This window comes from Rhinatrema bivittatum, chromosome 16 (assembly GCF_901001135.1).
Source record: "Rhinatrema bivittatum chromosome 16, aRhiBiv1.1, whole genome shotgun sequence".
Taxonomy (NCBI): Eukaryota; Metazoa; Chordata; class Amphibia; order Gymnophiona; family Rhinatrematidae; genus Rhinatrema; species Rhinatrema bivittatum.
In genome coordinates, this window is record NC_042630.1 from 22,624,180 (window position 1) to 22,638,318 (window position 14,139).

A 14,139-nucleotide genomic window follows, 5' to 3' on the forward strand; every position below is an offset into this window, starting at 1 on the left:
GAAAACGAAGGTCCCTATCCATGAACAAGCAGGACTATATCAGCCACACCAGTGAGGATTCCCAAGCTGAGGGTTTCAAAGAAAACATTTTATGATCTTATTAGGGACAGATTTGAAACCTTTGGTTCCAAAATATTGGTGGGAGAGTTGTAGTAACTAATTAAATAAACTTTTTAATACTGCCTGGCCAAAACTGAGAAGCTTCCTCCAAGGCAGTACTTATGTATTTATTTTAAAGCTTGTATCCCACAAATCAAACGTTTCTAAGCGGTTTACAAAACAAATTCATAAAATCATAAATCGTGAAACATAATGCTTAATGAAAGTATGGACGGAAGACCAAGTAGCAGATTTCTTGTGTGGAGGCAGTGAGAAGATGTTGCAGTAGCTCTAACTTGATGGGCCTCAATCTTTTGGTCAAGGCTCTGACCCAATTTAGCATTAACAGTAAGAGATCTGGTCAGAGATCCATGCGAGTAGAGTCTGGATCTGAAATAAAAAAACAACTTTGCTTTACAGGGCTTTTGCTTTACTTGGGGCAATTTCCTGAGAATCTCCGAGCTCTTCTATGATCCAGAGTGTGTACAGTTTGTTCAGTGCTTACTGGTATGAGGTTTTGGAAAGAAAGCTGGAAGAACTATGGCTGATTCAAATGGAACTGAGAAACCAACTTAGGGAAAAATTGTGGGCGTGCTCTGTAAACCAGGGGTAGGCAAACCTTTTGAGCCACAGCCCCCCTTCCATTCATGCAAGGGGTTGGTGCCCCCAAGATGGGTTACTATATATACATACACACACACATACATGAAGGACAGTCACCAGGCAGCCACACGGCCTGCCAATGGCTCAAGGAATAATATACACACACATGGACATAGAAAGGCAGATACCCTGCACCCAGACAGACACAGAGAGAAAAATAGATACTCATACTCGGACACATATAGACACCCCACACCCAGATCAACAGAGAGCAAAACAGGCAGAGACCCCAAGGACAGATATACCAAGGCAAACACAGAGAGACAGATACCCAGTTAGGTACAGAGATTCAGACATACCAGCCCTAGACAGAAAAGCACAGGCACTGCACCTCCAGACAGAAAACAGACACATAGACACAGCCCACCCAGACACAGACATCGCATACAGAGATAGACCGCACACCAGACAAACTCAGAGACACACTTTACAATGATAAGGATGGAAAATGTTTCAGAAAGTTAGGGGCCAGCTAAAATTTTGTAGGAACTGAGAAAAACTCCATCCCAACCTGCCCAGTTTATTTATTTATTTTTTTACAGTTTTTACTAATTTTCCATATATTTCTATATTTCTCTTAGTTTGCTCATGTTTTGTGTTTTCTTATGTGAACAGGGACTTTCTTTTTATATATTTGTACAGCGCTGCGTATGTCGTGTAGCACCATAGAGATGTTAAGTACTAGTAGTAGTAGTAGTTATTTAACTTTTTTTTTAACATACCTTTTTCCTTTATTCTCCTGTCCTCAACACATTCTCTCTGGCCTCTTTGCCCATTCCCCTTTCCTACCTCACCACTTCTTTTCCCCCAGCAAGAATCACCTGTGAATTTTCTTCCTGGGTAGGGACCTGGTAGCATCAGGAACTCCTCTTGATCTGAGGCCCGTGTATGACAGGTCTTCCTTGATTGTGGAATAAAAACATAAGAACATAAGAAAATGCCATACTGGGTCAAACTGAGGGTCCATCAAGCCCAGCAGCGACCAATCCAGGCTACAAGTAACTGGCAAGTACCCAAACATTAAGTAGATCCCATGCTACTAATGCCAATAATAGTAGTGGCTATTCCCTAAGTCAACTTCATTAATAGCAGTTAATGGACTTCTCCTCCAAACCTTTTTTTAAACCCAGCTACAATAACTGCCCTAACCACATCCTCTGGCAACAAATTCCAGAACTTAATTGTGCGTTGAGTGAAAAAGAATTTTCTCTGATTAGTTTTAAATGTGCTACTTGCTAACTTCATGGAGTGCCCCCTAGTCCTTCTATTATCCAAAAAAGTAAATAACCGATTCACATTAACCCGTTCTAGACCTCTCATGATTTTATAGACCTCTATCATATCCCCCCTCAGCTGTCTCTTCTCCAAGCTGAACAGCCCTAACCTCTTTAGCCTTTCCTCATCCATTTCATCCCCTTTATCATTTTGGTCGCCCTTCTCTATGCCTTCTCCAGTGCAAATATTTTTTTTTTGAGCTGTGGCGACCAGAACTGCACACAGTATTCAAGGTGTGTTCTCACCATGGAGCGATACAGAGGCATTATGTCATTTTCTGTTTTATTCACCATTCCCTTTCTAATAATTCCCAACATTCTGTTTGCTTTTTTGACTGCCGCAGCACACTGAGCAGACAATTTCAAAGTATTATCCATTATGATGCCTATGACTGCTTCAATGTCCAGTTCTGCCACAGAGTAAGTGGCTCTCCTGGTCCCCACCACAGCAAAAGCAACCCCTCTTCTTGGCTCACTGAAAGAGACATGGCTAAACCATGGCATGCTTACAATGAGGTTACTACGCTCTGGCAGTTCCCTCCCTCTTGAGCTTGTAGTGCTTTCACGGCACTGAGACTCAACAGCGTAGCCATTTTTTTTTTCTTCCTTGATTGTGCTGCTAGTGGGCATCTCTTCAGGATTGTTCAAGCCCCCTTCGTGGGGGCCTGTCCCCCAGTTTTCCCACCCCTGCTGTAAACTATTAAAAATATTTTGTTTAAGGGTGTTGAGTTACCATGTTTTTTATCTCACTTACTCTGCATGTAGTAGTTAATGCTAATAAAAAGAGCACTTTCCATATGTCAAGTCTGCAGTAGGCAAGGGCTTAAAGGAGGCTTCATGAACTGTCTGATATTCATAGAAACATAGAAACATAGAAATGACGGCAGAAGAAGACCAATCGGCCCATCCAGTCTGCCCAGCAAGCCTCACACTTCTTTTTTTCTCATACTTTTTTCAATCCCATTGTGTAGGAGGTTCTTTCAGTGGAGGACAAAGATGCTAAAGGACCTTCATAAACCTTGCAGCTAAAGGTTGCTGTGATGGAAGGCAGTTATTACATTCCAACGGACTGACTGAGTTAGTTTTAAGCCCAGAGAGATTGAAAAAGTATTGAAATACCACTGAAGCTGAGCAGAAGGAAGAATTTCCCTACTTCTTTTCACACCAAAGAGAAAATCTTCTCCATTTGAAATTATAGGATTTTCTTGTAGGTGGTTTTCTAGTTGCCAGAATGCCCTCAGAAACATCTGGTGGTAGGTTCAAATCATGAATTAGTTGGCTTTCAACATCTAAGCCATCAGGGCCAGAGGAGGCAGGTTGAGATGGAGGAGCATTCCATTGAACTGAGAGTTTATTTATTTATTTTATTTATTTAAGTTTTTTATATACCAACATTCAAGACAATAGTCCCATCATGCTGGTTCACATGAAACAGGAGTGCAAAATAAACTTAAACTTGAACAATAGTGCGGAAATAGCAGTTACATGTAACAAGGAAAATTGAACTTGGAATGAGAAGGAAAAAGGAAAACCAGCTAATTACATATAATTCAATGACCATGTTAATTTTAAACAAATAGATATGTATTGAAGACAAGGAAACCACATCTGAAGAGGCCAAAAAGGAGTTACCAAGATTATCTGACCTCGGTCCCTTCTTAATTTGCTGATTGTCTTGGCTATGAGTGGAATTAGAAGAAAAGCATAAAGGAGACCTTGATTCCATGCGATAGAGAATGCATCTATAGCTAGGCAATCATCTGCTGATCTTAAACAGTAGAGAGGCACTTTGTGATTAAAAAGTACTGCAAAGAGATCTATCCTTTGAGGTTCCCCAGAGCCAAAACAGTAGTTGTGCTTTGATTTCATTTAGTGATCATTTGTGTGGTTGAAGATGGTGACTCAGAGAATCCACTATTTGATTTTGTTTGTCCAGAAGGTGGACATTTGTGTTTTCCAGTTTAACTGGAAAACTTAATTGTATTGCAGACAAGGATATATTTGCACAATTGCCCAATCCCACAATTTGCATGCTTTTTGGTAAAGACTGTAGGATCCTTTTGTTGATGAAGTGCATTGCTATTTGGTTTTCCATTTGAATCTGAACAACTGTTCCCCTTGACCATAGTTCAATATTTACAAAGCATTGAAAATTGTTCTGATTTCTAGTAGGTTTATGTGAAAGGTTTGCTCATAGCTTCCCTAAGAACAAAGATCATTGAAATGTGCTTCTCAACCTTGATTGTATGCATCTGTGGTTATTGTCTGTTGGATTGAGGGGAATGAAAAGTTTGGCCACAGAGGAGGCATGAAGGAGTACAAAAGAGGGATTTTGATAGATGGATCTTGAGAGACATTAGTTGAGGATGCCACTGGGATTTTAAATGCCATTTCATCCATCTGATATGAAGATAAGCATTGGGAGTATCATGAACAATTGTTGCCATGTGACCTAATATCTTATGAAGTGATGTGCTAATGTTCTTGTTGTGATGGAGACATGGAGGATTGCTTTGACTAGGGTTTCCATTCTTTGATGGGATTGGAAAGCCTTTCCTATTATAATATCCAAAGAAGCACCTATGAAGTCTAATTTCTATGTCAGAGTCAGGTTGGACTTATGGAAATTGATGATGAAACCAACTGACTACAGAGTTTGCATAGTGAAGCAAGTGGAGGAATTTACTTTCTTGAAGGTACTACTCAATATTAACCAATTGTCTGAGTGAGAAAGAACTAAAACATTGCTTTTACTGATGTGGGCTGCTACAACTGCAAGACATTTTGTGAAAACCCTTGGAACTGCTATTAGTCCAAAATAAGAGAACACAATACTGATAATGGGATCCTGCTATTTTGAAACTTAGAAATTTCCTATGATCCTTGTAGATGGGGATGTGAATGTATGTGTCATTCAGGCTCAAAAATGCTTTCATTCACTTTTAGATGTTGGAGAAGTGTAGCCAGGGAATTCATCCTGAGCCACTCTCTCTTTAGATGCTTGTTCAGATTTCTGAGGTCAAATATTGGACATGGACCTCCTGGTTTGTTTGTTTTTTTTTGGAATGAGTAAGTATCTTGAGTAAAACCATAGTAACATATTAATGATGGCAGAAAATGACCAGATGACTAATACAGTCTACCCAGCAAGCTTCTTATGGTAGTATCTGCTGCTCTGTGATACCCCCATGTTTCTCTCAAGGGTAGTAACTTTCACTCCGTGCAGTTACCCCCAAGCCTTATGATGAGTAGTAATATTTATAATCAATCAAAACCAAGCAACTGTCAAACCCACAAGTTACTGCTAGCAACATTTTTACTAGGTGAGGAGCCTTCTTAGTAATTCAGACAATGCTGCTTGACGTTCTTTGCTTTGGAACATGGCTGTAGAAGCCGTCTTGTGCTTTTCCCCTTGTTTGCGTGTCAGTAGCCCAGACTGTAAAAGACAGGGCCTATGTTGGTTGTTGTCTGTATCCAGTCCCCCATATCCCCCTGCTGTCAAAGCAGGGAGCAATGTTGCAGTTGCATCAAAAGCATCAAGGCTATTGATTGAGGGTAGTAATCCCCATGCCTTCTGTTAAGGGTAGTAACTGCCGCTTGGTGCAAGTAACCCCCATGTACCCTCTTCTTCATTTCTGTCCTTTAACCTTTAGGGATCCACAGTGTTTATTCCATGCCCCTTTGAATTTGTTGACTGTTTTCTTCTTCACTACCTCCTCTAAAAGGGCATTGCAAGCATCCACCACCCTCTCAATGAAGAAATATTGCCAGACATTGGTCTGAGTCGTTCCCCCCTGGAGTTTCATTTTGAGATCCTTTAGTTCTACTGTTTCCTTTCCAATGGAAAAGATTCAAAGTTTGTGCATCATTAAAACCTTTCAGGTATCTGAAGGTCTGTATCCTATCTCCCCTGCACCTCCTCTCCTCCGGGGTGTACATATTTAGATCCTTCAGCCTCTCCTCATAAGTCTTCTGATACAGACCCCACACCATTTGGATTGCCCTTCTCTGGACCATCTTCATCCTGTCTATCCTTTTTGAGATACGGTCTCCAGAACTGAACACAGTACTCCAGATGAGGTCTCACTAAGGACCTGTACAAGGGCATTATCACCTCCTTTTTCCTACTAATTATTCCTCTCTCTATGCAGCCCAGCATTCTTCTATTTGTTCATTTTTACAAGTGTCTTATAAACTCTGTGGAATCTCTTAAGGATTTTTGGCATACTATTGGAAATGAAACAGGGGCAGAGCTAATTCACAAAATCTGATGTCACTCCTTGAGTATACCAAAAATAAATAGCACTATATGATACTTTGAGGGATTTTACTGCAATGACTTATCAAAAAGAAAAACCATATCTCTTCTTAATAAAATAATATTTTGATTATATAAAATAAATGTCACCAAAAATTCAAGTCCCACCAGGGATACCTTAAATGTTTGTATGTTTTTAACAAGTGATTTTCCCCCAAAAAATTAACAAACGAAAAATTTTTTTAAGGATGGTAGGAACGTTTCATATATTGTATTATACAACACCATCCAGGTGTTATTCAATGAATTTAATCATTAATGTCCCCCCCCCTTCCATCCACAATATTTTTAGAATGAAAAGTGCAAAAAATTGTGCAAAATGATTAAACAAACTTATCATTCGTTGTAAAATCAATACATTTTTCTAAATGATATTAATGCGTCCTGATTCGCTGAATACATAGTAAACAATGTCCCAACTTATCTGTCTGATGTTAAATAGCCCGATGAGGCCCCATTTCAAATCCAAGAAGGATTTTTTCTCAAGGGATGTTTGTTGTTTGTCAATGGTTAGGTATGTTTACTGAAATGAAATCATTTAGTTCTGTGCCACACTGGATTGTTGACAATTGTTGACAATCAACAAACATCCCTTGAGAAAAAATCCTTCTTGGATTTGAAACGGGGCCTCGTCGGGCTATTTAACATTGGACAGATAAGTTGGGAATTTGTTTACTATGTATTCAGCGAATCAGGACGCATTAATATCATTTAGAAAAACTCCTTGAGTATATACACACACATACGCGCACACACACACGCTACTATTCAATTATATTATCCATGACACATTTTGTGTATTGTCTTATCATAAGTTAGGAACCACTTTTTGTGATGAGATTCACCCAAGGCAGTGTAAAGCAAGTTAAACTGGAAAACACAAATGACATGACACTCCACAGTAGGAACCAATCCTGTACTGCTCCACATGAGGTAATCTGTGATTCTGCTCCAGTAGTGGCTGCCTCTGAGGTGATTCAGATGAAATTTCAAGGGTATAAGGGAAGGAGCTTAAAGAATTGTAAAAATGGTAGCCTAGAATATAGAAACATAATGGCAGAAAAAGTCCATTACCAGTGGCTGCATTGGTGTAAGCCTGTGATCCATGAGCTGGAGATTGTTTTATAAACCAAGCTTATACTGTTTGCCTTAAAATGTTCCTCCATGGGTGTGTAGGGCTATTTTATTTGATTAAAACAATTATGTCATTTTTCAGGATCAGTGAAGATGGGAGCCGAGAGTCGCGAGTTTGCGAGGAAAATCCCTCCCCAGAAGCCAAAGCGGAGCCCCAACACACATTTGTCTGCCTCATTTGATGAGGGGTGCCTGGGCCGCTCGCCAGCTGTGCTGGCTCCTGGGACAGGGGCACCACGTGGTTTCCGAGGGACAGACTCACACCGGAAGGCCAGAAACTCTGACACAGAGGAAGAGGAGCCAGTCTACATAGAGATGGTAGGGGATGTCTTCAGGGGGCAGGGTACCCCGGATGAGGAGTCTGATGAAAGTGAGGCCATATATGAAGAGATGAAGTACCCCCTCCTGGAGGACTCTGCTGACCCCAGGGCCAATGGGGTCACTCTGGCAGCCAGGGACCAGACTAGGAGAGAGGCCACCAAAATTCCTACCCCTCCCCTGGCCAAAATGTCTCCATGTGAAATCCCGCCACCATTCCCCAACCTTCTTCAGCACCGTCCTCCACTCCTGGCACTTCCTCATGCGAAGGCCCAAAAGGGCTCAAAGCCTGGTGTGGTGGCGGCAACACAACAGGGTTCCAAACTTCCTGTGCTGCAGGGTGCCCATCCCAAGGAAACTTCATCAACACCAACGACTTCATCAATGCCAACGACTTCCCAAGTGCCTGGGCAGCAGAGAGGAGGAGGAGGGGGAGGAGGGGACAAGGACCCAAGTCTGCTTTGCCCTTCTGGTAGAGCGAGAAGCCATTCTACCCCACTCCCACCTCAAGCCTCAGGCCAACACCGGCCAGAGAAGGAGCTTCCTAACTCTCACAGTATGATCTGCCCACCGGCAAAGGCAGCAGCTGCAGCTCACTCACTGCTTCCAGTCCCTCAGTCTTCTGGACAGCCCAAGGACAAAGCCGTCTCCTACACCATGGTTTATTCTGCGGTGAAGGTCACCCATTCCGTGCTTCCCACTCCTCAAGTTTCTATTGAACAGAAAACAGAGAAGGAGATATCGGTGGTCCACGGCATGCTATGTTCCACCACTCGGACTGCCACTGTAGGCAAACCTGCTGCAGTCCTCACCAGGAGCTCCACACCCCGTGGCCTGCAGGAGCAGCCTATGCCATCCCCTTTGGGCATGTTGTGGACCTACCCTTCGGCTGGGACGAAGAGACCACCTGCCTATGAAGGCGCTAAATCTGGGGTTGCTCCCAAAGGCTGCTCCTCTTCTGTGCCTCAGCCCTCGGTCAGGACTCAGGTGCATGACCACGGGAACTTTGCCAGTATCTCCTGCTCTCATGTGATCACTAACTCGGACTGCAGGGCAGTGGCCAGCCCTCCAGAGGAACAGCCTTTCTTCTCAGGGTGGGCTTTGCACAGAAAGCCCTCGTGCAGCCGAACATCCAAGGACCACGAAAGTAAGTGTGCAGGGCTCAGAATTCCCTCCATAAACCTCTTGTGTATACAGATGGACCCCAATTCTGGATTGCCATCATAAATCCGCTGGTGATCTCTAATCAGCCATAAAAAAAAAATCCAGGAGTATTGTTGGGTAAAATGGGTCAGATATGACCAAGCCTTGAATTTTATAGGCATAGCTGGCAATGACAGCATCGATTTCCAATTTTTCAGCCCATTTCTATTTCCTGCATGCATTAAAAAACAATATATTCCGAGGGACTTTCTAAGATAATGCATTAAGATGTGAGCAATTTTTGATTACAGACAGAATGGGAGAAATTCCCAATTTGTAATATTGGTCTAAAACATTATCTAAACATTGGGCTGGATGCCTAAACCCCTTGGACGAGAACCTAAGGCCAATTTATTTATTTGTTTTTATATACAGACATTCGAAATGAGTATCACATCGGTTTACATGGTAACTTGAGGGATAGTTTGACAACAGGCCATCTTATCCTTTTACATTGAAGCATTGTAGAACAGGGTAATGACTTATCTTAACAGTACAACATGATTTTAACTAGTTGTCTGAACAGTATAACATGAATTTTCACAGATTATCTTAACTGTGTGGCATGACATTTAATGAATTATCTTAACAGTACATCATTGCATTTAGTGCTACAACATTATGAAGTGAGCCTGATTGTAATAGATTGAATATTCGCAAAGAGTGTTATGCTTTGTCGGGTTAAGTGTGGTAATGAGTTGTATCTGTATTGGTGGGATGATTGTTAGTTGTGTAGGCATTTTGGAATAGCCAGGTTTTAAGTGATTTCTTGAAGATCTGTGATGAGGGTTCTGTTCTGAGATTTGATGGTAGTTTGTTCCACAGAGCAGGGCCTGCTATTGAGATTGAGCGTTCTCGAGTTGAGGTTAGATGGGCCTGTTTATCGGAGGGGATGGTAAGTAGTCCAGTGTTTTTGGATCGCAGGTTTCTTTGGGAGGTGTGTGGGATAAGGCTGTCTTTTAGCCAGTCTGTCGTTTTGTTATGGATTGATTTGTGCATGAGGGTAAGGGCTTTGTGTTGAATTCTATGGGTTATCGGGAGCCAGTGGAGATCTTTTAATATAGGGGTGATGTGTGTGGATCGTTTGCTGTTTGTGATGGATCTGGCTGCCATATTTTGCAGTAGTTGGAGGGGCTTGAGGGTGGAGGTTGGGAGCCCAAGGAGTATGGAGTTACAATAGTCGAGTTTGGAGAATATGAGGATTTGGAGTACTGACTGATAATCTTGGTAGAGTAGTAGGGGTTTGATCTTCTTGAGGACTTGAAGTTTGAAGTACCCTTCTTTTATTATTGTGTTGATGTATGTTTTAGAAATATAGTGTTTGGGGAAATTAGTATAGCTACCCCCAACACAATGCCTCTAGATTGGCTACTTTCTTGGCTGTAAAAGAAGGTCAGATGGGTCATTTGAGGTTTCACTGATGTGCCTGCATGGCTCTTGGTCTTCAGGGACAATCTGCATCAGACTTGGATTTACCTCTTCCTCCCCCCACCTCCTGTTTTCCCCTCCCTAGTGTATCTCAGGAAAGCAGCAACTACAAGATCAGAGTTGTACCGGGGATAGAACCAGGCCTGGCTTAACCTATCCTGATAATGTGGAGCCATCTGGTCACCAAAGGATAGAAAGTTCTCATTAATCAATGTGTTGGATGTTGGCATACTGATTCTAATTTCTTGCTATTTCAGAGCAGTTTATTTACTCAGCTGATTCAATATTTTGTCTGCTAAACTACAGTGAATTCCATTTTCCACACATGCAGAAATATTGGGAAAAAATTCATACCTTTCAAGCAGCAAATATCCATAATGTGTTATTTGTGATAGAATGCGAGAGCTATTTATTTCATCCTAGGCACAGTGACACAGACCCTGTTACTTTCTGAGGACTGAATGACTCTCAAGGGATGGGCACGGGAATACAGAGTCTGTCACTTTTAGGACTGGATGGCTGAAGGGATGAGCATAGATATACAGAGCCTGTCACTTTTAAGACTGGATAGCTCAAGGGCTGGGCACAGTGATACTGAACTTGCCATTTTGAATTCTGGATGGCTCAGAGGATGGGCACAGGGATACAGAGACTGTCACTTTAAGGACTAGATGGCTCAAGGGAAGGGGGCACAGGTACACAGAACCCGTTATCTTTATGTCACTGTTTCTAACTTGACTCAATTGGCAGTGACTGAAACACTGAAAGTCAATTGCTGAGGAAATTTACATAAGCACTGATTGTGTTGTACCTGTTCTGTTAAGAGATGGATACCTGTCCTCAACACTGTCACTCCTGTAGCTTCAGGTCTGCGGATTTCATTGCAAAGCAAATACTTACCTAAAAGGCGGCAGTGCTGCTACAGGACAGAAACTGAGACACGCTGGTTTAGGCCATAGCTTGTCAACATGTGAGTTGCACACAGATGTAAAGTGGCCATGTGCAGATTAGCCTTGAACTGGCCTGAACGTTAGGCTATTGATTCACAGTTTTGTGGCCTGTGTTGATACAACAGCTGCTCTTGGCTTCCATGCTGGGTCCTTGTGTTTTCGGAAGCATCACCATAACAACATGCAGAAGGTGTTGCCAGAGGGCAGGATGCTACATGCTTGAGATAAGCCTCTGAGCATTTGTAATTAACACTCTGAGAGGCTTCTATGGCAGGAGCTGACAGTGTTACATGGCTCCTCTTCGGGGGCAGGTAAAGAATAAGATGGCTAAAGAGGGGGCAAGGAGATGGGCAAAGCCATTATGAAGTGCCAGTATATAAGGGTCGAGGAGTGAGTTATAATCCTAGCTTTAGTTACTGAGTGTAGGCAAGTGGTCTTACATCCCCATGCCTCATTGTAGCCAACGGTAATTGAATACAGGCTCCAATCCCAGCACTGCCACCAGTTTCACTGTATAACCCAGTGCTGAAAGTGTCTTGTTCACTGGCACACCATTCTCAGTATCACAGCCCAGGGCACTTGTGTTTGCACACTTCAGAGGCAGGGAACTTCTCGCTCACTTGTACACCATTCTCGGTATCACAGCCCAGGGTGATGTGTCTGCATATTTTGGAGGCAGGGAGCTTCTCACTCACTGACCACCATTCTCAGTATCACAGCCCACAATGATGTTTCTACATAATTTGAAGGCAGGGAGCTTCTTTCTCACCAATACACTATTTCCAATATCAGAACCCGGAACGATGTCTGCACACTTCAGAGGCAGAGAACGTCTTTCTGACTGACACACCATTCCCAGTATCAGAGCTTGGGACGGTATGTCTGCACACCTTGGAGGCAGGGAGTTTCTCTGTCACTGACACATCATTCCCAGTATCAGATCCTGGGGTGGCCTGACTGCACACTTTAAAGAACCTGTAGACCTACCTTTGGGCTACTCAGCTTATTTATGAACTTCTGGTTCATATAAACTGAAATGTAAGTCGCTTGCCTGCAGTGCTCACTCCTGATCTAATTCTTTTGCACTGTCAAAGAAATTGATCAGATGCTGCAATTTCTTTGTGGATGAACATTAGGGAGTTGCTAACAGATGTCTGATGTCCATATAAAACAAGCTTAAGATCTTACAGCATTCTGAGCTGGGAGGAATCATAGAGCAGTGCTATGCACAAGCACTAGCCAACCACCTCATGTTTACACAAGGACTTCTGTTACCAGGTTGGTGAGACATTGCTATGAGCAAGTAGCATGATTTCTTAATTGTAGGCCTCTGCAGTATATTTTGTGTTCCCCACTGCTCCCTAGGGCATCTTAGATGGTTGGCAGTCTGCCAAATACATACAGCTGAGGTTCAAATTCAAGACCAAGCAGGGCCATGCAGATGGGTTTAATTTAATGATTTATTTCTCCTCCTATGCTACCCCAGCATAGAAAAGGTACAGCCTAGGCAGCAGCAGCACAAACTACACACACACACACACATTGCCCCACCACAGAACTGGTTCAGCACAGGCAGAAGACCCAGGTATCCATTCAACCCTATCAGCAATCTAAGATCCTATCGCTGAGAGGCACAGAGCCGTGACATAAGCAGACCATGGTATAGTCATCCACTCCTTCCCCCCTGCCATGAGTTCTATTGGCCCCCCCCCTCCCCTGCTGACTCACTGCCATGAACAGTTTTATCTGTGAACTCACTACTGCAACCACGTAACCTGCATGGCAGAGCCCTGTGTTACTGGATGGCGTTTTACAGATAATCACTTTCATTATTTATTTGCACAGAGCCCACAGAGGAGGCACAAGGCTGGAATGGAAGTATCGACCTCTGCACCAAGACAGAGAAGGAAGAGAAGGGATCTCACGTGCTCTCGCAGTCTGGGATACCCGTACGGACCCAGCAGAGCCTGGATGGGAGTGGTGTAAGGACTCCTGGCAGGACTGGGCTACCTGTGCCCTGCCAAACCTTCCCTGCCTGCCATCGGAATGGAGGTAAGAGAGCCAGGAGCAATCTCATGGTTCAAACAAGCACAAAAATGTTAGGCTGCTTTTAATATGAGGCCATTGCAGGTTTTCACCTTCTCCTTGGCACTTTCAAAACAAATGTTTTGGTGTTGACACCATTAAAAGCAGGCTGAATTAGCCATTACATTTGGGAGACATCATTCAGCAGCACCAAATGGCCTCGTCTCTCCAAGCTAGCAGAGAGCTCTACTGAGTATGTGCGGGGGTTCCCACACAGTCATTTCCTCATGAGTGTCCTCAGTCAGATGTGAACTCTTTCCTAAATTTTTTCTGTAAAAATCCTTAAAACCTTTTTCAATTCAATACTTTTCTTCTTATTCAATTACCTTGCTGCTTCTGCAGCCCCACTACATTAATTTTCAGTGCTATCAAAAAAATATTTTATACCACAGACATGTGGCCTTCTTGTCCTCCATGTCCAGACAGAAGAAGAAATCAATTACAGTGAGAAGTTTCAAACATTATATCTGTGGAAAGATTGTATCCTTCACTAATGGACATTTATTTATTTACAAAATCTTAATATTCCACACTGTTACCAAACAAGTTGTTTGAAACGGATTAAAACTTAAATTATATTGTAAAATTTTTATAACGATAAAAATATTTTCTTGCATTAAAACAAAACACACATTAAACACCTAACTAATTCTTTCCTAAAACTTTT

At 42.6% G+C, this 14,139-nt stretch overlaps 1 protein-coding gene across 1 annotated transcript in view; it reads left to right on the forward strand.

Annotated features, from left to right (window-relative positions):
* Positions 1 to 14,139, forward strand: part of NYAP1 (neuronal tyrosine phosphorylated phosphoinositide-3-kinase adaptor 1) — a 66,768-nt gene that overhangs the window by 32,042 nt on the left and 20,587 nt on the right. Inside the window, exons 4-5 of the mRNA XM_029581920.1 lie at positions 7,571 to 8,953; positions 13,233 to 13,439. Of these exons, the coding sequence (XP_029437780.1) occupies positions 7,571 to 8,953; positions 13,233 to 13,439 (1,590 nt within the window). The remainder of the gene's footprint in view (positions 1 to 7,570; positions 8,954 to 13,232; positions 13,440 to 14,139) is intronic.